At 38.9% G+C, this 25,081-nt stretch overlaps 1 protein-coding gene across 4 annotated transcripts in view; it reads left to right on the top strand.

The window, feature by feature from the left end:
- The first annotated feature begins 1,568 nt into the window (after nt 1–1,568).
- Nucleotides 1,569–25,081, top strand: part of STAU2 (staufen double-stranded RNA binding protein 2) — a 170,811-nt gene continuing 147,298 nt past the window's right edge. For 3 of the 4 annotated variants that reach the window (XM_085325179.1, XM_085325161.1, XM_085325188.1), the window contains exons 1-3: nt 1,569–1,701; nt 20,567–20,774; nt 21,868–21,998. In XM_085325179.1, coding sequence (XP_085181305.1) covers nt 20,576–20,774; nt 21,868–21,998 — 330 coding nt within the window. In that variant the 5' untranslated portion in view covers nt 1,569–1,701; nt 20,567–20,575. Of the gene's footprint in view, nt 1,702–3,260; nt 3,554–20,566; nt 20,775–21,867; nt 21,999–25,081 lie in introns of those variants that run through there. The other variant, XM_085325171.1, reaches the window with a different exon arrangement.

Genomic DNA, 25,081 nt, shown 5'->3' with positions numbered 1-25,081 from the left:
AGTGAACTTTAGAGGTCATCTAGTCCAATTTCCCACCCGAAACAAAGCTGTCCAAAAGCAGATCAAGTTGGCCATGAATTTATCTAGCCAAGTCTTGACTGCCTCTATGGAGGGCGACTCCACAGCCTCCCTTTGTGGCCTGTCATGCCGCTCTGCCACTCACCGAGTGAAGAGGTCCCCAATGACCAGCCTGAGCCTCCGGAACTGGACCGGGCAGATGGTACTCCTGGTTATCACCTCCCTTCCTGTGGCTGCAGGGGAATGCCCAACAACCAGAGCAGTTAGCTGCTTCTTCACCTTATGTAGCTTGTAGAAACATGATTTGACCTAACMAATTATCTAATTCTGCATGGAACAAAATGTTTACTTCTCAGCAATCACTTGTCTCAATAGCCTTGGCTCAATTTTTTTTTGAGGAAGGCAGTAACTTTCTTTACTCGAGTCTTTCAAAAAGATAGTAAAATTGAGRTGGAGTAGAAGGTTTGGATCCAACCCTTGTAAATCTCTTTCAAAACCTCTAAAATAGAAATACTTTTTATGTAAACTGTTTAAATGTTTYCATGGTGCTTTGACTAAATACAAAGCCCAGGTGCATTAACCAGTAAGTAAAACTTACTAAAACCAGTGAAATGTATAATATATAAAAATGGATTGCTTTTTCAAGCTTAACATCAGATAGTCTGTCTTAAGCTTCTGTTATTAGATTTGCTAGAGGCAATTTCTCAGACATTTTAGGCCTTCAATCACTATCCACGATAAACAGCATTTTTACTAGAGAGCTGCTGAAGGTGTTAACTATGCCAAGGTTTTCTTTTTAATATAGCTTTAAAAAGACAAAGCCCATCTAATAATGTTTTTTAGATCTAGCAAATCATTATTTTTCATCTGTTTCTTGTCCCACATCTATAAAGCATTTTTCAATTCTTCCTAAAATACTAATTGTAAAAACTCTAAAAAAAATTAGAATGTTTTCATTTCCTTTACTGCTCTAAAGCCAAATTCTTCAGGACACTTTGGTTATGAATGTTAATTCTTACTTGTGGATTTAATATCTACGTTCTGGTTTCTGCAACAGTAAGATGCAACAAGTTCAACACAGTCTCTACTGCCCACTAAGTTCTTCTAACTTTTGCTTTTCAGCGTAACGTTTGTTTGAATGATGCGGCCAAGTAGCGAGTGCCACAGTCAGTAGATTATTTGGAGGGAAAAAAACGTACATGCTACTGATGGGAATAAGTCGTAGTTGACTTTTTGCCTTTCTCTCTAAACTGTGGTCTTTGAGAGCAAAGGCGGCAAGCAAAACTTCAGGGATGAGTGTTACATGTTCTGAGGTAGACTGAGACRCGTGAGACTGACAGAGTGAAACCAAATGGAGTAAAGTCGAATCCTATTTACTCACTTTTTCTGTATTACTGTGAGCCATTAATTTCTCTTTCCTTGCATTAAGTCATGTTGTTTTGCTCCTTGTTCTTTAATCTGTCTCTAGGAAACATCTGTCCCTAGTGCAGACATCAAGTTTCATAAAATCAGCAGTAGAGGTCAGGTCCCAGCAAACAGAAAACAAAAATAGAGGCAAAACYTCGCAGGGCAATTTCTGAAAGGAAATAAGAAGCTGGCAACTCATCTCGCGAGGGGCAGCTGCCAGGAGGATGAGTGTGACCAGGGCTGGAGTAAAACCTTGTATTTTCTGAGGCTTCTTCGGTACCGTGAAGCTGGGCGAACGGCGAAGCCGAGAGCGGGGCGGGGAGCCCCGGCGGCCCCGGGGCTGCAGGGGGGCAGCGAGGCGCGCTCCGTCCCCCCGCCGGCCGCGCCAGGCGCCTCGACGCCGGCCTCGGAGCCGGCCGGGGGCNTGTGCCTGCCCCGCAGCCCCACGGGGCTCTGCATCCCCCACAACAGCCCGCGCAGGGTTGTTTGTGCTCATTGCCAACAACCCCTCGCACTTCCCAGCCCTCTCGAGCGCCAGATCCTGACCCTCTCCACCCCCAGCCACGCTCCCCTCTCGGGCCAGGCGCCTGGCAAGAGCAGCAACTCCTGACACTAATTCCCTGCAAAATGCGCAGGAAATCCCCACGTTCCCGCTGCCCACGGGTGCCCACCCCAGCGCTCGCGCAGCCTTTCCCCGGCAGCGGCCCAGCTCGCGTTCGGGCCCCCATCGACGCCTCCCGCCCCACTGGCAGCGGAGCCAGTGGGATACCACCGCTGGAGAAGAACATGTCTCGGGGGCTGCAGCAGAGCTGCAGAAACGCCCGTGACCTGCCGGGGTGAAGTCCCCCGCTCTGCGCAGGGCGACGCGACGGGCACCTGGCGCAGCCCGGGTCTCGCCAGAGCGCAAGACCAAGATCTCCTTTGCAGACTTCGCTTCCACCTTCAGCCTTGCTCGCAGCGAGTCGGTCGGGCTCCAGCTCCCTGCTGTGGTGGGAGAAGGGAAGTCTTCTGCGGACTGGACAAGGCATCAGGTCGATGCCTGCTGATCGGGAGTTCTCTTCCATTTTTACTAGGCAGAAATCTGATAGTTTCTCCAGCCGAGTTACAGCAAACCTCCCTGCTTACAGGAAAGCTCGTGCCTGATGCTGCATTATTTCCACTTATCGCTGACTTTCCAGCAATATTTGCCCGCTTGCTCCGCGCGTTAGCGCAGCAGAGCCTCGGCCGGGCGACTCCGCTGCTTCGGCTCAGGCCTGTCAGCAGCGGGGAAGAGCGGCGAGGTTTATCCCAGCGCTGATTTGGAGAGCCGCTGCAGCACACGCCGCTCCGAGCCGCGCCGCGCCGCGGCGGGCCCCCGGGTCAGCCCGCCGCTCGGGCCAGCGCTTTAGAGCACGCAGGCGGAGGGGCGATGCAGCCCGGGCCGGGGGCCGAGCCGCGGCGCCGCAGGGGAGGGGGCTGCTTCGGCCATGATGTCCGAGTCGGCGTCCCGCGGCGCCCCCCGCCTCGCCGCCGCGCTCCCGCTCCCCCAGGCCGGGAAGGCGCCTCTGCGCCACAGCGCTGCCCGCCCGGGTGTCGCCAGCTGCTGGCGGGGATGGAGGAGGGGGCGGCGGGGAGGCAGCGGCTCCGCCATCCGCCGCGGCGGGCGGGGGCCCAGGTGAACGGCCGTTTCCTCGCCGCGGCGGCCCCGCGGCGGGTCCCCGGCCGGCGGCGCTCTGCGCCGGGCCTGCTCCGCGCCTGGCAAGTCGCTGGGCGCGACCTGAACTTGCCTCCGTCGCCTCGGCCTGCCGCCCTCCCGCCTTCCCCCCGGGCTTTGCACCCCGGCCTCGGGGAGCGCAAGCGGCCGAGAGCCTCCGGCCGCCGTGTGGTGATGCGTTGCAGAAACCCCCCGTTCAGCTAGTGACAGGGACCCCTGCAGTTCAGTGGTTGCGTTTTTCTGTGTTTTATTTATTGCTTTTGCTTTTTCTATCTTGCACTTTACCCAAACTTTGTCCAGGATCCTAAACTTTGCCAGCAGGACGATACTCGCATGCTCCCAAAATGGATGTCAGCATTTCTGCCGTTCCTGCCAAGGGGCAGTGCGGTGGTTAACTGGCTTCAGGGGCACCATGGCTTCAGGGCTGTCTCTGAGGTGGGGTGAAGCCCGGAGAGAATGCGTTTCGACCAAACGAGAGTTACCCAGACGTTGGTTGGTGTTTTTCTGGTGTTTAGGTCTCTGGTTAAAAGGAGAGGGGGGAGAAAAAGTTCATCTTGGTTGTAGCCAGGCCTAGAACTTGCAGCCAACCTCTTCTGGAGACACTTGGGTGCCCAGCACAGGCTGGGAGCAGGGGGAAGCAGAAAAACTGAACAGTCTGATATGTCATGGGGTCCTACCCTAGAAGTCAGTGATATCCAAGCAAAAAATTTTTCCTGAAGTGTATCTGCCTGACGTTTCCCTATGGCGTACAAATGTGTGGATATTAAGGCCCTCTTTGGAGTGTTCTTTTTGGAAGCGTTATGGTACTAAAAAATAAAAGTTTATATTTTGCAAAAGAGTAGGTGGAATATTATTATTGTAGCTCTTTCCTTTGTGTTAAATGCCGTATGGAACCGTACGTGAAGAACATGTGTAAATAACCCCAGTGTTGTGGGGTGCAAGTGTGCCTTTGGTGTAATTAGGTTTAATTGCATTGTGCTTGTGTAAATGAACGTGCATTGCTGTATCTTACTTACATTACTGGTGACATCAAGCTATGCAAGAATAAAGTCTTCTGGAGCTGTGTAGTAACTCCAGGTTAGGAGTCTACGACCAGTGTAATAGTATTAATGTATTTAAACCATTTTCTAAATATAGGCAAGACTTTCTTTCTGTACAGGTTTTGTTGTGACAGTACTGCCTATAAGGACTACCAGGCTGACAGCTTTCTGAACGAARTCTTTTTTTCTAAGGAGCCAGCAGCAGTGTAAGATTTCCAGAACTGATTTCCTGTCACTGAACCTTAGCTTTGCCCTGGGAGAACTCCCGAAGAGAGAGATTTCTGTTTTTGTGTGTGTCTGCTAAGTTTCCTATTGCTGGGAACAGGATAGAGACTGCCTGTTTGTTCATAGTTAGCTTCTGAGGGGAGGGGACAATTCAGATTTTTTCTTTTTAAGAGAATTTTTCTGTGATATTGTTCAGTTCGGTTCCCAGTCCAGGTATAGTTCGGATTGAGGTTTGGAGGCCAAAGTGTTTATACATCTCTTTGTCAGCTTAAGTTACTTAGCCTACAACTGTAATGTTGGAATAATAATGAATTGGAATAATCTTTTATACTGCATTGTGAAAGGAGCTTGTAAAATAATTTAGTAATTTTACATTCAGCAAAATTTAATCCGAGGTATTTAATGACTTGACCAAGTTTAAACCARCACCTATTACTCAGTCCTTCCTTGGGAGCAAATATTGGGCCTGATTTTCCAATACAGGTATATAAATTTAGCTCTACTGAAATCCTGGTTTATTTTGGTGTATACTTCAGAAATTAATCAAATATTACATAYTTCATCTGGAAAGTGTCATGAAAAGTGACCTTGGGAAGGTTAGACAACAGGCCCTACTGAAGCTAGATCTTCTGATTCCAAGACTATTGGAACCATTAGGAAAGCTGCACCTGTTATGCTCTATCTAGACAGTTTGTTTTGACCTGCATGAAATACATGGCTATTGATTTGTCAGTCTTTGAAAAGAAGAAAAACTCATGCCAGTTCTAGCCAGTCCTTCAGCCAAAAATACATCTTATTGTAGTATCATGCAATTGGAAAGTGGGCCTTATAAAGTGTGCCATGTTTTACTGCTAAATTTATATGTATGTGTGTATACACATGCACAGATTTATTCAAATATTTGCTTGCTTACACGGGTCAAATTGACATTGGAAGAAGGACCTAAACCTACTTTTTTTTAGGATAACTAACAACAACCTAAATTCTGTTAATAAGCCACTAAAGCTTCACTTCTTCCTCTGGTTATATTGATTTCGTATCAGCAACAGCAACAAGAAGACCTATAAAATGAGAATTAGGCCTATCTTGTTTTGCCAAAACCAATTATTTTGCACTTCTAATTGTTGAATCACTTACAGACTTAATTTTTCACAATTGTTCTTGAGCAAGACTTGATTTTTTTTCTGTCTTCGAAACAGTCAGAGAAGGAGAATGGCTTTCTTAAACTACTATAAAGGTACTGTTGTCAGAGTCCATATTGGAAATCTAGAGTCCCTGCTACCCTTTTGTGCGTTCTTACTTCTCAGCTACTCCCTTTGCTGGTTATGCTTGCAACTACACCCCCGTAAAGGTCAGAAGTATCTGAGACCCTCTCTGGTGCTTCAATCTGGCCACCACTCTTTTCTCACCTAGTTGCTGTTCATCAGCTGGTGCCACACATGTTTCTAAAAACGGGAAGTCAGAAGCATAATGAAAGGGAGTTTATTTGGAGAGGTAAAATATTTCTTTATAATAGGAGCCAGATTTAATAAGTTAAGAATCTCAATATTGATTTGAGGAATTAAAGTTTATTGTAGATGAGTGAGGGGTGTAGAGGGCATGAGGCTGGCAGTGCTGATCGGGGTGGAGCAGATGTCTGGTGCAAGAGTGGAAGGGAGTAGAGGTGATGGGAGCATGTGACAGACGCTGGGAATAGAGAAATGGAACTTGTGTGTAATAAGTACTTAACAGATACTAAAAATCGAGGGCTGTGCTTTTAGAGATTGCTTGGGTCTGCTCAGTGTCAGAGCCCAACCATGAGCAGCGTTATCTGAAATAGTGCTTATGTTTATATTAGAAGATCAGGAGTTCGGTAAAAAGCCGAAAGATGTTTTGTCGTGCGTTCTTCTGGAAACTATTTAGGAAAAAAAATCACTTGTCACAACTTCTAATCTAAAAATGTATTTTGAAAGACCATCTGTGGTAGTGTAATACCAGAGTCACATGTATGCTTGTAACTGTTAAAGTTTCCTCCTGCTTCACCCTAACAACAACTGTTTTTTGTTGTTTTTCTGTGATTTTTTTTTTTAATCTGGTAGTATTTGGAATGCCTCCCAGTATTTAAATATGTAGTCCAGGATTATAGTGTACTCACCTGTATTGTAGCACATCTTTTCTTCTAGTTAAATCAAATACATTTCCGTATAGTATATCACCACTATGTTACCAATTCGTTGATATTTAACCAAATAAACCCATAATATGAAATATAAAAYGTTTTTAGTGGCAAATAACTTTTTTTGGCTCATAAAAATGGTTTTGTTTTGTGACACAGGTATATTTCTGTATCCTTGTAATCTTCCAATTTAGTCCCCATTAAAATGATCGAGGGGGGTCATCTTTTAAAACTGTTTTGAAATCAGTGTTTGAACACAGATTTCAGTTGCTGTTTGAAGAAGTCCCTTGTGAAAGCCACCAGGTAAGTATTATAGTGAGTGTGGTTTAACCAGCTATTCTTAGTCTCTGGGAAAAGACAGCTTACTGAAATGTTTGTCATAGTAGAACACACTTAAAGAATATGTTTACAATCTCATCATTGCTTGAAAAGTTCCAAAGGACAGTATTGAAATTGGTTAGGTTTCTAATTTCTCCATTTGCCAGCCTTGAAGAACAGGGAAATTAGTGCTATGTGCCTCCGGGTTAAAAAAGAAGTACTGCGCTTGAGGCTGACTGTCCCCCATGAAACAGAATGAGAAGCTTGTCTTGGATCAGTAGACATGTAAAGCCTTGTTTATCCACAAGACTTCTCTCAACTATCTTAGCTGAAACCATACAGTTTGACATGGGATTTGACCTCTTCAGAATGGAGAATGACCACACCATCCTTTCATCACCTTTCTTCAGCAGGCCAGTTTTCATCATCTAGACATATCCTTAAGCAAGTCAAAAGCCATTGAAGATGCCAGAACTGAATTCCATTTCTATGGGGTGTTGGACTTCTTCATGAGGATATTCTGGACCTAAAGTTGCTTGCAGATTTTCCAGGTCTTGGGAAAAAAATTCACATCACAACTTTCTTCAGCTGTTATATTACTGTCCTTTCCCACAGATTATTGTGAGTGGCAGGTCATCAGATGTCTCTGGAGGTCCCCTTTTCAGTGGTCTTTTTCATGTGACTATAAAACTGTACTTGTCTTCCTCAGGAAGCTTTCCTTTTCTGATTTTCTTGGAGTCCCACTGCAGTGAGAGCTCCTTGATACTATGTAACAACCATCTTCATTACAAGTAAGCGTGAGGGTGGACTTCTTACTGCTCTAGCTGTGGAAACTGATCTTTAATGCTGTAGCTTATGTCAGACATTCAGCTTTTTAAGATCTGGAAGCAACGGCTTGTCTATTCTGGCTTTCAAAGTGTTTTGTTCGTGATAGTACTTTGAATGTTTTCAAAGATTTTAAGACAACTCTGTGCTCACTGGGAATCTTTACCTGTAGCATGAAAAAGAAAATACTTTCTTTGATGTCACTGCAAATACTACTGTTCTCTACCATTTACCTCTGCTGAGACACTCCATAGCAATCATAAGCAAAAGAACAGAATGGCCATCAAAACAAATGCACCAAATGGCTCAGATCGTTTTCAGCTTCCTCCCTTTTTCAGTTTTGGCAGCCAACTTTTTATTACTGTTTGTGCATTTTTTTCTTCGTTTCACTCTTACAGAAGATCCTTGGAAAGATAGGGCAGGACAGAGCACTACAGTTGAACTAGTTTAGCCAGGGCAGTTTAGCCTGGCACTAGTTAGTACCAGGACCTAGTCTGCTTTTCAAGTGTGATATCAGCCCCTATTATGGGTTGCAGACCTCTTCTCCACAGGTCTGAGCTCTGCAGCTTCTACCTAAACTTCTGCTCCTGACACATCACAACCTAGCTGTTGGGTGGCTTTTGAGCTGAGAGAGCACTCCTTCCATCATTAAGGAGGAACATCTGTATTGGCAGGTGGATAGACTGCATTTGACACCTACATGTAGCCAAATAGTGTATATTCTCTTGGAGGACTTAGAAAGTTGGGTCCTTCTTCCTCTTTGAACTGTTTTTGTTTATTTGACTGTGTTTTTGAAGGTAGGGAACAAGAATCTTAACTCACTAATGAACAGGAATGTTAGCTCTATGGAAGTTTAAAAGCAAGCCTCTTCTTTCACTCCAGTTTGGGGTGAATCCAGCGGAAATTCACAAAGACTAAGTTTATCATAGCAAGGTGAATGGCTCTAGGTTCCTGAAAGTACAAAGTGGTGAGAAAGACATTCCTCTGAAGGACAACTCTGAGTATGATTTTATCTATTTGTCCATTTTATTTCCATCTAGTCATAGGCSTATGCTGTTGCTGTTTTTATTGTTCCTCATATACTTAAACTTTTTCTGGTAGTCTATAGATTAGGATTTTTTCATGGTGTCTTTAGTTTCCTATACAGTTTTCTGCACTCCGTGAAATTTTATTTATTTCAATTTCTTTTTTAATTTTTTTCTAGATGCTGTTTTCTTTTATTTTGAATTACTTCATATTATCACTGAATTAGGTTGCACTTTCACCCAAGGTTGTTCTCTGTCWTATTTCTGACTCTTTATTCATTTAAAAGTGCTTAAAAGAATTCCAAATTTTATTTCACAGTTTATATTTTTTCATGTATCAGTTATGCTTATAACTTTCTTTGATCTAGGGAAACAAGTTATTTTGAACCATTGACTACATGGAAGAGAGGATTTTGTCATATTTGTTATCTCGTTCTCTATCCTACTTTGTACTCCTAATGATTAGTACATAAGCAGCTGGAGGAAGGAGTCTCCTATTTCCGCCATGCTGGGTTCTGTGTACTCACAGTGTGCTGAATTTGAACCAAATCTCTCTTTATTAGCACTCTTCCTTTCCGTTATTCTTTGCTAGTTTAATGTCCTCCTCACTGATTCAACTACAGAGATTAACCTTTTGCCATCCTGCTAGATTTATGTAGTTTCTATGTTACAGTGGAATGTGTGTGCTGAATGTTCAGCAAGTTTGTAATGTTCAGCTTCACACTGATGATGTATCCAACAGTTTTTATTCAATGTTCTGTGCCTTTGCTAACTCCATCAACTGAAAGGATCTCGATGTATATCACTAGCATTTTTTTTCCTTCCACGTTCTTCAAAATCTTCTGTAGTATGCAGTTTCTTATGAGGATAAGTAATTCATTTGAATATTTTCCTCGCACAACTCGATTTCTGTCCAAAACAAAGTTTTGCTGCAAGGAATCATTAYATGTTGCTATACTTGTGTACTTTGCTAAGTTGTTGGTGATGATTCTTTGCATTCTCAAGATGCTTGGTGAGTCTGTATTGATAGCTGGTTGCTGCATATGGTTATGTCCATGAGTTTTGCTCCCTTTGGCTTTCTCTTAACTGTTCCAGACATATATCTCTTCCCATCTTGTTTGCAGGAGTATAGTGGTAGCAGCACCAAGTTATCACTACTACACATGACTTGGTCGCTTCCTCAATCTTTGTACTTTTCTTTTTCATTGTTACTGATCTGGGTTGTATCATCTCTTTTCCCACGTTTCATGGCTTTGCCCCCAAACTTAGTGTTTCTAAGCTGTTAATTTTCTCCACTTGAAAACTTAGATTTCATGCTTTTTTTCAGTAAGAAAATTGCGTGTGTCCAGAACGAGTCCCAATAATTGTTTTGTCTTTATTCATCAACTATACTTGAAATTGAAAGAAGACTTTTTCTCTAAACTTGTTCCAGATTTCCTTATGCACCCAGTACTCTACACATGTGAACAGTGATCCTGTTCCATCCCCTGGTGAATAGGTGGCTCATCTTATGAGCTATGTATCATACTCATCTTATATACAAATGTCACGAAACAATGTGGGAACATCCTGAGAGAAGGAGAACTCCAAAAGTGATTCATGAACAGGAGATGGCAATTTGGCCCAAATTGCATTTGGGGGCTGTAACTTCTGGGAAGCTGTGGGAGATTTAAAAGTCATCAGTTGGCCGTTCCTAATTCTAGCTATAAAATACTGGTTTTGTTCAAATACAGTAGTGGAGAGTAAGAGAAACACAAAACATAGAATTTTATCTGCTTCTAACAAACAAGTAAAGCATAATACCTGTCACTTTGTCYGATGAAACATCCTTCTCTGATATTCTTGTACCTGTTGATAATAGGGATARGTTTGTAGGGTGGGGAGAGCAAGTACTAAGAACTGCAACTTTTTTCTAAGAGAAGAAAAAAGACATGTTTCAACTACTTCATTAAGCTATCTTACTAGAAGTGATCTGGAAAGCAATTTGTCACAGGCAACCAGTGAAAACCTAGATCATTTTCTGAATCTATTAACAATAYGCAATCTCTAGTTAGGGATTAAGCTTTTAGTAGATAAATGTTTTTCACCTACTTCAGAGTAATATAACAGCTGTCGGGATGTTTTATTTAGAATAAATAAATTTGTAATTTAAAGTTGATCAAAACTCATATTCTTATTTGAAATGTTATTAATTAACAACATAAATTTTAGTAGGTTTCAATAATTACTTTTAGAAATATATATCACAGAATTTTTAAAAAAGTAGTTGAATAAGAAACTGTACTCTTTGAAGGAGTTCTGATTACACAGTGATGTCTCCAATAAGGAACCAATTACAGCTTTGACAGAGAAACGGTTCGGTAGTGGCGGTGTGTCAAGCCTGAGTCATGTTTTTCTCATTTACCTACTTAATCTCCTTCGGTACTTTTAAGCTGCTGATTGATAGTTAAAGTAGTGGCTTAAGCTTCCCTTCTTTTCAGCTATTTTATTTCATGAAAGAGCTTAGTAACTTATTTTTGTTTGACCTAAGGCAATGTGGTTTACCTGCCTGTCAGCTTTAGTAAGGTGATGTGATGACCCTGTACACAACAKCAGCCAATAAACTTTTCAGTGTAACCTAGCCTAGAAAGTAAAGAATTCAATTCCTTCTATATTTTTTGCATCTTCACCTTCTTTGTTCACAATTTCTGGAGCCACTGAATTAATTAGTTAACCTCCTTGAACCGTTCTGACATATTCTGTATGGGTAAGTTTTAAGATGACTGTAGAAATTCAACTTCATTTCTTTGTGTCAGTGTTGCACAGAATTTCCCTTGAAGATTATTCTACTCCCCCTTCTCCAAGGATTGTGAAACCAGATGAGGTCATTTTTTAAAATACGTACAGAGATGACTGCATATCATAGAGTGTCTGGGTAGATACAGGTTTTGTGGGTCCCTRGAATTTTGCATGTGTACTGCATGCAAATTTCCATTTGCAATTTTGGATTTTAATTCTTGAGCTGACTCATCTGGCATCAAATCTACTTACGAATTAATTCACAGAATCTTTAAGTGAGACAGGAACTAACCTTAAAACATGTATTTCACCAAAAAGACATGACTAGAATTTACTGATCTATTTCCTTAAAAATGAGTGATTTGTGACTTTCGTTTGATTTATGAGCAAGTTATGACACCTTTTTCATTTTTTCAAGAATCTGTAGAAAGTTTTAGATCTCTCTCTCTCTCTCTCTCCCTCCTTTCCCCCCCCACCCCCACCATGACTGTTAGATCATGGTAGTAAAGAATCCATGTTACTGGACAGCTAGCTTTTGTCTTTTGCATTAGTGGTTGCTCCCTGTTATAGTAGACCATAGGAAGACTACAAAGAAAAGGTTATTACCGCCAGTTTTGTGGAGTGCTTGTGACCTCCTGTCACTGATCTGTAAGTCTGTATTAAGCATCTATAAAGCAGTTTATTGGATATACCTCAAACCTTGATGKATTTTGGATGTGGAGGGCCTTCCGCAAGTCTCTAATCATTTTGCTGTTTCTTGAGAGTCTCTCACCTTTTGTTCTCTCCATAGTAATGCAGGGTATCCTGTCTGGGTCAAATTGATGGCTGTGCCCAAACTGATGTCCTGTCTGGATGGTTTAATTTCTTTTCTGGACATGAATTTTGTGGCAGCATGAGAGTTAGGTTAGCTCATACTAGCTGTTGGAAACTTCCTCTTTTCTTGAGCATCACCTTTAATTTCTAGATAGCAATAAATAGTGCTAAACGATCTTTCTGATGAGTTTTGTTGTATAACAGTAGTGGCCATTTCTATGGACCAGCCTAATCTTTCCCCTTTTGGCTGCGGGTTATAAACATGTTGAAAAATGTTGAAATGCTTCACTGGCTCAATTTCTGATGCAACATACTGACTTCTATTATTTTAGTTTTCTGCTGGCACTGAAATCTCCCAAGTTGTTGGTAATCTCATTATCTCCCTTGTCATTTCAATCGGGAGTTTTGTAGTTAAACATCTCAATCTGCCTAAATGCCAATTAGCTGTCCCAAAGAAGTGTTTGCTGTTGTCACTGACTATTTTCTCTAAAGAATATCCTGAAGTCCATTTTTTGTTTGTTTTTCCCTTTGCTTCAGTGATCTTTGATATCAGTGAGATGCTCTGTGACAATAGTGAACATTTTTTCCAACACGGTTCAACATGAATATCAATTCAGTTTCTCCACTTAGGAACTCTGTTGCATACCTGACACTGAAGTTCCTACTTGATCCAACTGGCTGTCCAGCATACACAGGACCTGACCATAATCCTTCTGYTTGGGAAGAAAATTAACTGCATCTGTTCCCTGTTGTTGTTCTGTTTCACTGTATGCAATAAGATGCAGTGCAACCTGAGACGTTCCTTTCTTGGAATTTTCATTTCAGCCTTGCTGTTGCCCCAGAAGAGTTATATTTCTTAGTGTCAGTATGTTCCAMTTCCTACCAAATTTGTCTTGTTACAGGTTTTCAGACTGTTGTACATGCAGAAGTGCACAACTATAGTCAGTGCCATAGCTTCTCCATTTTCCTCATTGCTTAGAAGATGACCAGTCTTAGGCGTGACACTTCTGTCTGCAGTATTTCTCAAGAGTGTTTATTTACTTCCGTAATCATGTTCTGTCAGTTTTAATAAGATCTGTGATTGCTTATTTGTCAGACAGGCTTGACAGTAGACTTTGAGTAGGATTCAGTTGACTTCGCTAGTGCTGTTTGCRACATTTTAAGTTATCCTGTCTGGTCTTCAGCTGCCACTCAGCTGAGTGGTTTAGCTAACCCTAAAATAGATGCTTACTTGCTGATCACCTGGAATAACTCTCTGAGATCCACTGACTATTGACTTATGCATTTTGTTTAAATGCCTACATTAGTGCCATTTCAGATATCATGGTTTATCTGAACATGATGCCACATGCAGTGTCAAATGTGCCATTGGTCTTTTGAAAGACTTCTGCTCTACTGAAGCAGCAGCTGGTGGAATATCCAGATGGGATATCTTAGAGCATCTCAAATAACACTAGTAAACTAGTAAAATAGCCTACTAGTAAAACACATTACTGTACTGTATTTCCTTTGAATCCAGTTTARACACCTTGCTTATATCCAGATAGCTGTATTTGGAAACGTAAATTATAGATACCTTTAGTTCTTGACTGAATCCTCATGTATTATTATACAGCAGTGTATAATAATACAGGYATGGGTTACTGTTCTGATGTGAGATAAGTCTTACACATAGAYGGCCTCACAGATCACTTGTTTTTCATATTGTTTCTTTTGCTATAGCAGCTTAAACAATTTAGTAAATTGGAAACGTTTGCTTCCCCCTGACATTATATTATAGTATTTCAAGCTATATAAATATTACCTTAATTGCTGGGTGACCTTTTCTATTTTAATCCCATTGGATCACATCATAGTTGAATGGCAACAAAGGTCCTCACTTTTGGCCATTGTTTATCTTGAGATYTTGGTTTATTCTTTCAGTCTATAATTTGTTACCTTATTTGTCTGTTTGGGGTTTTCTTGTTGTTCAGAAATGTTCCTTTCTTTTCAAAATTTCAGAATACCATTGTTGCAGAAGGATTCAGTCTATGACAGATGTGGATGGTGTTCCCCAATAACTGTAATCTAATCATTAATTTAAAGACTAATAYGCTTCATGTAGCATCTTGGATCAACATGGCATTGATTATTAGGGAACCTATATAGCTTCATGGTGAAAAGAAGTCTACAAGATGATACAGTTTACAGCTCAACTGTCTAATCCTTTTTGTTTGTTTTTAATGTACTTTTCCTATGTAGTAATTCAAATGAGATGATGAGCTGGTTGGTGTTTGAAGTGGCYGAAAGATATTATGAGTACAGATTTTTGCTCTGTTAAATAGCCTACTTATTTTTTTTTAAATACCTTTCTGCCTCTACTCGGACAACTTCTCACTGATCATATATAGGAGTTAGCAGGGGAAATGGTTCTTGCTTCTCTATGGAGTGTTACTCTGTGATGATAACAGCCTTACAAAAATAACTTTTGTATTTTCTGAAAATGTGATATGATTTAATGTTCTGGCCTGGCTTTCTCTACCCTTCCTTATTTCATTTTGGGTCCTTGCAGAGACAAATGTGAGGTAACGGGATCATCATCCTGTCTGCTCCTGCAGAGAACTAGGCAGCATGGGGGCACAGTTGAGAATGGGTACTGGTGACATTCCCTAAAAATGTGAACGACAGTCTTGTAGGTTGAATGGTAAATCTGACATGAAGCCAAATTTAATTTAGTAGCTGTATTCCTACTGGCATAGCGAAGTTAACTTGCCTTGCAAAAATTTTTATATTCTTTTATTGTCTATTGCATTCAAAAAGCAGAAGCAGCTAGTTTTAAGTAACTATAGCAGGAAGTCATTCCTGAGAGGATTGGTGTAGTGCTGAGCAAGTAGGTGAATTCTGTGTTACCCCTGCAGCCCTCTGAATTTGAGCATTAGTCTATAATGCTCTCAATTTACCTTCCTATTTGTGAATTTTTTTGTTATCTTTGGTTGTAAATTATTTTATCAAACTAACCAAAATAATACAGCTACCTTTTATTATTATTATTATTATGTTTTGGGAAAGATAGTAAAGTATAGTATSAAGTAAAGTTTTTCAGGTCTTTACTTACTATAATTTATTACTTGGACTGTTGCTATGTCTAGAATTTCCAGTGAGATTGAGAATCCCTTGTGTAAGGCAATGTTTTCTTTTTTTTTGTTTGTTTTTTTTTTAATCTGTTTTTGAAAATTAAGTCACTGGGGATGAGGCACAAGTTTTTATGTGGAACAATGTAAAGGAGCTGAATTTGAGTGTATGATTTGACAGTAAAGCTAAGCCGATTAGTGAGAGCTGCAAGGGCTAATTCTTTGCTCCCACGCCTGGTCATGAGTCTTGTGCCCTCCCCGTACAAACAGGGACTCTCTCGTCTTCCTCCTACCTGCCTGTGAGCTGGTTCAGTGAGGTAAATTAACAGGAAGACATTAGCTTTTTGCCTTGGGAAAGGGATGAGATGGTCCTTTACTGTGGCAGCGAGTCATTAGGTCAGTTTGGCTGTTGTCAAACCACATCCAGTAAGGTGGAAACCAAGCGGTTGGTGGAGAAACAAATGGGAGTATAGACAAGAGCGGAGGCTAACAGTAATGCCTGCAGACTTCTGTGTACACAGACTGCATGCAGAGTTTGTCAATTTTGCATATTTAAAATGTATAAACAGGACAAATTTTGTTAGTATTGCTAGATAGCCATCTGCTCACTGTTGCTTTAAGTCATGCTCTTGCTAAATTGTTACTTTGTGGCTACCTCATTATTTGATTTTATGGAACKGGAAAGATTGAATTAACAGCTGCTGTGAAGGTAAATGCAGAGCTGTGTGTTTTTTATCATCCCAAACAAGCTGCTAGATCTAACAATACCACAGTAAAAAGAAAAACTATGAACCTTAGGACTTACAAGTAGTACTTTAGACATATATATATATGTTGATACAAAAACACTGTAAATAAGTAATGGCACACGAATACACCTTACCTTTTGGAAGTTTTGTATACCTTTAAGTGAGCAAACAAATTAATATAAAGAGAATAGAGAGTTTAATAGATATTTAAGGCTAAAAACAAAACCAAGGCCTCCTTAGTGAGAAAACTGTTAACCATGTTGGTGTGCTATGATTTGTGACTTTTGGAAAAAGAATCACATTAATARGCTACAGGCCAAAGTAAGAGTTGGTCTTAGAAAAAATGTTGATATGTTGCCTACTTAGACATTGCCCACAGTCCGTGATGCTGTTCCTGTAGCTTTCAATATTTTCATTAATGATGTAGATGATAGAATAAGCAGTACACTTATTAAATTTGTAGATGTTATAAAGCAGGATTGGAGGAGACTGTAAACAGAACATAAGGTTATATATCTTTATGGACTTGCTGCTATTTGTAGACTAAAACAAAACATAGCATTGTAACTGGCTAATTTTGCAGAACYTAGAATCAATAATATGATACTGTAGTGAAAATTAGGCACCGTATTAGAATGCATAAATGGAATTATTGGGTATATAAGAAAAAAGATATATCARGTAATCTATTTTTACTCAGCAGTGGCTGGCCCTCAGTTGCTAGTTTTTTTAAAGCACTTCACGAATAACTACTGTGTTATTTGTTATGTACTTCTCAGCATTTCTAGTACTAGTGATATATGTATTAGTGATAATCTAATTATTTTTTCTAATGATAATCATTAAAAAAAAATAGAAGCAATTCTTAATGTTGTGTGGGGCATTTTTAGCATGGCACAGGGATAGTCATGTCTGTTAAAAATGTTTTGTAGCTATAAATATAAGTAAACTAATGTTGTATTTCCCGACTTACAAGACGCATGAATTGAATATTTAATAGTAATATTTTCACTCTGTTTARTGAAATCTGTAGAATTGCCTATATACGAAATGCTATCAAATGCAGAAATTAAGAAATGCCTGCTGTAGGATTTCTAATATACCTATGCAAGTTGGAGTAAAAGAAGAAAAATGTTGCTGCATTTTAGAAGTCAACATAAGCTTTTAAATACAAATTTTTTAAAATTGCAGCATTGTAGTTTATAGACTTGTGTGCTGAAAACTAATATCGCTGCTCTTATGGGTCAGTATGGTAGTTGGTGACTTTAWAAAGAAACAAAACCAGTAGTCGGCAGCTGAACCATAAAGATTCCTAACAAATGTCCATGTAACTATCATTTAACATAAGGAAAAACTCTAGCAGATGTTGTGATATAACAGTTTAATAGCTATGAGTTCAGTTAGCCATTTGAAATGAGGTGGAGGTTATCCTAAACCCAGTCATAATATCTTTAGAAATTATATTTTCTGACTGTGCCAAATTTTACAAAAGTCAAAATAATTTTATATCKTCTATTTAACTGTATTCATTTCTGAACAGCTTAATAAAATCTCTTTCCCTGTGAGTCCTACTTTTTTTGAGTAGTAAATAATTTTATGCTTGTGGTTGGACTCAAAATGTTCTTTTTTCTTTATTCCTAAAATATTATGAGACTGGCATATACAAAACATGTAATGGAAAAATTTAACGTATAAGTTTCCTCCCCATTTTTTTCATGACATGATAGATTTTTGCTTCGTAATGTGAAAATCTCATTACAGTACTGTATCAACTGTGTTCTCACCGTTCTCTCTATATTAATATATTTTATAGGATTGATTACAAAATACCTCCACATCTCATGTGCTTAAGAGCTAGTCSCTACGCTTATATTTACTTTCTGGTCATCACTGTTTATGCCGATAATTTACAAAGTAGTTATCCATTATTGTAGGACTTCTTCAGCTTTAGAAATACAACAAAATTAATTAAAGAAACAAGTTCCAACTGCTAATATGTTAGAATTTTATTCTGATTTCATAGTTTAATTTCTTCAATGCTTTAATACAAAGAATATCTTCTTTTTCTCCTAAACTTCATCTTTATCAAACTGATAGTTTATCCTTAATAAAAAAGGATCATTCTTATAATTTATCCCTTTAGAACAATAGTGTAACAGCTMTGAATGTACTTCGTAATAACCAAATCAAACCATAAGTTTTAGCTTGTTCTAATTTCTTGGAAAGAAAAATAAACATTCAAAGTGCTRGAAACTAAAAAGACATTTTACAACTGTCAGGGCCCGAGAATATGCCTTTCATAGTATCTCATACAGTGTAACGTGAATGATGCCTTTCCTGTACTTGCCATTATGAGCCAAAATGCTGTAAATACTCCCATGAGTTTCTTAAACTTTAAATATTTTGATAATATTTTATGCTAATGCTATAAATATTTTGATAATGTTTAATTATTTATGTTAGTTTCATTTTAAAAAAGGTGTTTAATAAAAATGGACTGATTTTGTCATCATTTCCGGTGACATTTATCATTAAGAAACTTTTCAAATTCATTCTGATTCATGCCAGTATATTTAAATTCAAAATTAAACACATACAGTACCAAAGAAGCCTATAGTCATACACTTACTCGGTCTCTTAGTTATGCTTCTCTGACAGTACTGCTRTATTATATGATATTTTCTGTTAAGTAACAGTAGTATTTTTACAGTCTCAAGTTAGTAGATATTTTGATTTTATAGAATATTTGAACATGTCTCAGCTGACTACGTCCATGTTTTTAAAACCTGTCACTGGTATGTTTTACTTACCCATTTTATGGAAGGGCAAATGATTGCATCTCAGTTTCRTTGTTTATTGTTTTACTTTTATCTTTCTAGAGATTTAAATCAAGAGTCTTTGCTCTCTCCTGTGTGTTAAAAATTGCATTCCAACCTGAACTTCTTCCTCAAAGCACGGATTCACAGTAATAGAGTTCATCATTTTAATTATAACAAGCTGAACTGTACTAAAGTATTTGTACTGTATGCTATGGTTTTATTTGGAGTTTTAATACAGAAATACCGTCCATTTAAGTGTAGCTACTGGGATATTTAGCAGATTATTTTGGCAGCCAGAAATACTGATTTGATCAAAACCCCAAATTTTTTATATAGTTGTATTTGTTTCAATAAGTCCTGAATTGTTTTTTCAGGTATTGGGTAGGATTTTTCCTCAGGAGACCCCAGCAAAGAGCTTTGGTGGTTAAGGCACTCCAAGTGCTGGAGGATGACTAGTCTCGTCCTCTTCTGCCTTGGGCAGAGAGACTGGGCTTTGTGCCAGGAAAGGTCCAGGGGCACGGAGCTATTGGCTTCTCTGGAGTCTCTCTGTCCACCCTGAGTGAATCATGTAATGCGTATGAGGCTTAAGAAACATTGTGTACATCTGTATTGTTAGATAAAATAGACCCTTTGGTCTTGAGGCCCAAAGAAGCTGCCTAAGGCTTTCCCATGTCCCCCACGCCTGAGACTGAGGTTGGCTCTGTCCAAGCCTCTCCTGATTTGCCTGGGATGCCTGCTGTCCTCTCCACTATCCCGGCTGTTCCCTGCAAGGATTTGGCAGGAGCCAAAGCTATGYCAGGGAGCCTAGTCTCCTTGGAAGAGTGCGAAGGAGCCATGTCCTGGCCCTGTTTTGTATACTAGTATAGAGTTAGCCAGAGAACCTGTGTTGATAATAAAGAAACCCGTCTGGGAGATGGAGAGAGATGATTGGTGTCTGGCGTAGTCTGGGTGAATACTTCAGGCACTGGATTACAGGCTAGAATAGGAAATCTATGATACCCTTCTGGTAATTTGTACAAGGATAGAAGTTTTTCCCCTGTTGACTGGAAGCAGCAATAATTTTTCAGTATTTCTCAAAGTTTTTCTTTTTCTCTTATGTTATCTCTTTTCTAGTTTGAAAACAGGTAGAATAATTAGGGATTTTCTTTAATGGCCTTGTTTGTCATTTTGTGTGCATCTTATTGTAAAAAACTGTGCCAAAAGTTTGCTACCGCAATTTTTTGTGAAGGTGTCCGCTTATACAGAAGCTGACAAGTGCTAATCTGATCTGCGGAAGAATTATATGGAATTTTGTTCTAGAATAATCATTCTTCCTGCTCTATTTTAGACAAGGTTATCCTGTAGTTAAGCAAAAGAACTTAAACTCAGGAAGTATGGGTTCTACTTTAGTCATATTCTTTGGCTGTGGGCTTATAGCTCTTTTTCTGTTCTAATTCTGCTTGTAATTAATGTTTGCGGGARAATGACACTTATGAATAGTTTTGTGACCCATGCGTGAAAGATCCAGTAGCAAAAAAAGGTGTCGTTAAGTGCTTTCACTTGACATTCAAAATGCAAAGGTGCCCCGCTCATGATTACTTGTTTATTGCAGTAATAGACAATGGCACAAGTTAAGATGCAGACTACAGCAAACCTCTCTGGACCTACTATGTCTCCTATGGTGCTACCCCTACCAGTAACGACGACAGCTACACTGGGTCTGCAGTCCTCAATGAATGGATCCATTTCTGAATCAGCTGCCAGCTGTAGCAGCCCTACTGCTGGCCTTGTGGATCCTACGCCTTCTAGCAACTCACCAGGTAAGTTGGTCCAGGTATATTTTCTTTGTTGTTCAAATGAATCTTTTTGATGACTTGTTAATAAAAAAAAAAAAAAAAAAAAAAAGTTTTTTTAAAGGGGACTAAATTAAAGAAAGAAAATCCCGTAAAAATATTTTGGTTAAATAGACTGCTTACTAAACTAAATTTCTTAACTGAGGTCAGTTTTACAGTGAAGTGTTGGTAAATGATATAAAAGCCCAGAAAGAACACGCCTTTTTTTGTCAGATTCTGATTGTATCTTTTATAGAGAAGTTTTAGTAGTGCAGGAAGGCCTCCAAGTGTATTTCTCTTCCCTAGAACAGAATGTCTTCAGACTGCTTGGCAGTATTTGGTGTTTCCTTTGTGGCCTAATAAATGCTGTAGTTCCTATGCTCAACTGGGTATGAAATACAGATCTGTTTTCCTAAAAAGTTAAGCAAGTAGTGAAAGTTTTTGCTAGGGATAAATACACATAATCTGAAAGAAATAAATAATAAAAGGATAAAAAAATACTAAGACTGTAAACATCAAGTAAATAATCTGTTTTAAAAAAACAGAGCAAAATCATTAAAAAGGTGTGGAGAGGTGTTCTTTGGGAGTTACTTTGAGGGTGAATAATAATTATGGGAAAAATGTAAAGCATTGGGAAGAAGGAGGGAAAAGTAAAYGAGGACCACAGGATTTCATCTGCTGTATTTATCTGGGTACCAGTATCCTACCCACCATTTCAAAATGTTTAGACATCATTGTGAAAAATAGTTAATTTCTGAAACCAGTACACTACTGACAATAAACTTCAGTAATGTAGAAAATGTAGCATGTGTCCTCCTACATTACCATCTTTTATAAAGACATTTTGAAAAGAAAATCTGTCTTTTTTTATTGCATGTAGTTGAAACGATCATGATAAAATGCGTATTCTCAAATGATTAATCTGTAAATAGCATTTAAACATTGTGTTTAGCATATTTGCAAAAATTGTTTTTTAGCCAAAGTATTTTCCTTTATAAGCATACTACTGCTTTTGCAAAGTTTTGGAAAGTTGTGAAGAATACATTTCTCCACAAAAACTTTACAGACTCTTTGTTTACAGCTCCTCTCCAAGATAACATGGCAAACCCCAAAGAGAAAACTCCAATGTGTCTGGTAAATGAGTTAGCCCGTTTCAATAGAATTCAACCCCAGTATAAGCTTCTGAATGAAAGAGGGCCTGCTCATGCCAAGGTAAGGTCACAGTTCCAGGTTATGAGCCATACCTTAAATTCTGAACAGATAATGTCATGGTCCGGGCAAGTGCATTTGTCAAACACAATCACATTTCTAGTGTAAGGCATTTCTTTTCTTTATTTTGCTTTATTTTTGTTACACTTTTTCTGAAAATATTTCTGTATTTTTGTTGGAGCCCCATAGATCATTTTGTACCTTACTTTGACTTCCATGTTTGAGTTTATATTTGTTGGTCCCTACAAAGACCTCACTAAAGGTCTTTTCAGAGCATCATGACCCTTTCTTAATCATCATGGAGTTCACTTTTAAGCTACATGAATCCTTCTCCTTAGACACTATTGGGCTAGTTTCTATCATTTTTAARGTACTTGTTGATATTATTTTGTGTCCATAGGTTGATTATTGATACCATATATTTGGATCTTGTGTTACAGGGCACAAACTGTGTTATTGCTCTTTCGCTGAATTCTTAAAATTCATGCAGTCTTTTTTTTTGCAAAGGCTCCCTGTGATACTAAAACTCCAGAAATGATCATAACATTAAAGTTTCTAGTAAGCTGACAATTAATTCTTACCAGTTCTCATATCTGTTTGGCTGTCCAGCCTCATTTCATAAGTATGTAGTAGCCATGATTTCAGGTGACAGGGGACACAGAGGGATAGTCTCATGAAAATCATTTTCAAATTTCCTTTTAAACTTCCTTGCTAGTTAGGAGCAGTCTGGGGAAGGGGAAAAAGGCCTGAAAAGTACCCAGAGAGAAAATGGTATAATTGATAACTTATTTATAGGAAGTATTTCAAGAGGGGAGAAATTGAATAAAACAGTAGGATTGCACTGCAGATTAGCAACAGGTTTGACTAGTAGTTAGCTGTTCTCTTTGCAGTTGGCCCTTGTTTCTTTATTGAACATTGTCAGCTAGTACAGAGCTGATGCAAAATACTGTGATTCTGATTTGACAGTTTTTCATGCATACTTTATACTGGTGGAAATGATATCACCATGTGCAGGGCCACTTAGAATTAGCAGGCTTTTTATATCCTTCCTAAGGAATGGAGATTGAGGCACTCTTCCCCTTTCTGGAAGTGTTCACCACTGCATGATAATCATCTTGGTTGCTTTTAGGTTATGACATGTTAAATCTGTTGCATGTTCCTTGATTTTTTCATTGTTGTGCTACTTATTTATTATACTACTGTTGTTCCATTACTGTGAAGCTGGAGGTGCTTTGGTTATGCAGAAAGGTGTGTTTTAAGCTGTTCATATTCCTCATCATTAAAGGCATTTGAATTACATTACATTGGTATTATACTTTAAATTCTTTAAATTTATTAATTGGTATTATACTTTAAATTTAAGAGCTCAGAACTGCTTAAGGATTAAAATACAGCTCAGATACTTGTTAGCTTAAAAATAACAATGTTTATGTAACTGAAGTGAGCCTTCGTTGGCTGTACTTTTGAGAGCTGGGTTTTCTGGGGGATTCTTCATTTTTCAGTTTTTCAGTTTACCTCTTCTTACTGTTTTAATTATATTCATGGTACTCTGAATAATATTATGTGCTCTACAGACTAGTTGTTATTCAGAAGAAYATTAAGTCTAATTTTGACCTGTGCAGCAAATGAGGATAACAAAAAAGAGAAGGGAAGGGAATGAATAAGGACAAGAGTGGTATTAGTAGGAGCATGCATATCTTTGACCTGTGGAAGGCAGTGATATAGAAGTTATTCTGACCATGTTAGCTGTTTTGTATGTGTTGCTAGTCACATGATGATATACTTGAAGTTGTGTAAAACAGACCTAAGTCCCTGTCCTAGAAAGGATGATAAAAAGGATGTAATGCTGTTGCTGTTAGCCACTGAAGCCGTGTTCCTTAGTATTTTTCACTTCTGTGTTTTTGTTCCTATCCACTAGTGATTTTCATAATTTTGAGAGAAGTAATCTACAAGACAACTGTCTGTGTCATGACTACAAATGCTAGTAAATTTTTATATCCCTTTTTCTAGGTGTCTTTGACAAATAAGTTCTGAGGATTTTGATCAAATGGGAAGCTGATAACAGTGGAGTTGTTAGAGAAGTGGCACTTAGTGACAATGTAGCTATGATTTCTAGAAGACTGCCCTCTRAATGGATTTTTCATCAGAAAAAGAATCAGAAAACCTTTGTTAGCATAAACTGCATTTTGAAGGGTATTAGTCAACSTGGTCATTGGTTACATGCGTTTGTGTCAGTAGCATCTCAGGAGATAAACTGAAGAGAAATGATGGCAAAAGAAACTACGTAGTATCACAAAGAAAAGGAAAAGTGTGAAGGGACTAGCACTTCAAAAGACTTGGATGGAAGAGGGAAGGTTCTATAKACAGAAAAAGTGAGGAGGAAAGAATAACCAGAGCTAAGGGAGACTGACCTTACAAAAACAGTGGAGTGAAGGAGTACAAAGTGTGATAGCGTTTGCATTTCTGGTCTCTGGCCATCATGTAATTAGATTAGACTTAAGGAATAAAAACTTCCTCATAAAATTAGTGAGAAATGCTTACCAAACTGTAGCAAAATTGTCAGCTTGGGTCTTCCAGAATTTGAATATTTCATTTGTTAGTTTAGACTTTTTTTAGCCAGTTTTATTCCTTTAATTAAATTCTCACCGATGTTTTTTTTTTAAAGCAGGTTTTTGCCAGATGGGCTAAGTGAGAAGGTTAGTGCTCCAGCTCTAGAAATTTGCTGAGTAAAACCTTTACTGTCTTGAATTCCTGTAGATTACCTTAGGAACTAGGAAGAGAGTTGTAAACAGGTAGATAAGTAGCCATTACTGATGGTATTTTTATTGAAATTCAAGATTACTCCTCTCTTATAATACTATACTGATATTTTCTTGCAGAATATGAATAAACTGCAGATTCAGAAATCAAGTTTTAGATCAGTTAAGAATAAAGATGTATGTTTATGATAATTATATAATTACGGGTATTTATTTCTAATTCCTAGATTGCATTCAAGTGAGGGTAGTGTYCAATAGAATGCAAAATTAAAGGACAATTTCTCTCTTGCCCCTTATCCATGAGGAAATTGTCATGACAGCGTGAAA

Source organism: Rhea americana, unplaced genomic scaffold, assembly GCF_003343005.1.
Source record: "Rhea americana isolate MKP2758 unplaced genomic scaffold, rheAme1 scaffold_121, whole genome shotgun sequence".
Taxonomy (NCBI): domain Eukaryota; kingdom Metazoa; phylum Chordata; class Aves; order Rheiformes; family Rheidae; genus Rhea; species Rhea americana.
This window is presented reverse-complemented; position numbering and strand designations above follow the sequence as displayed.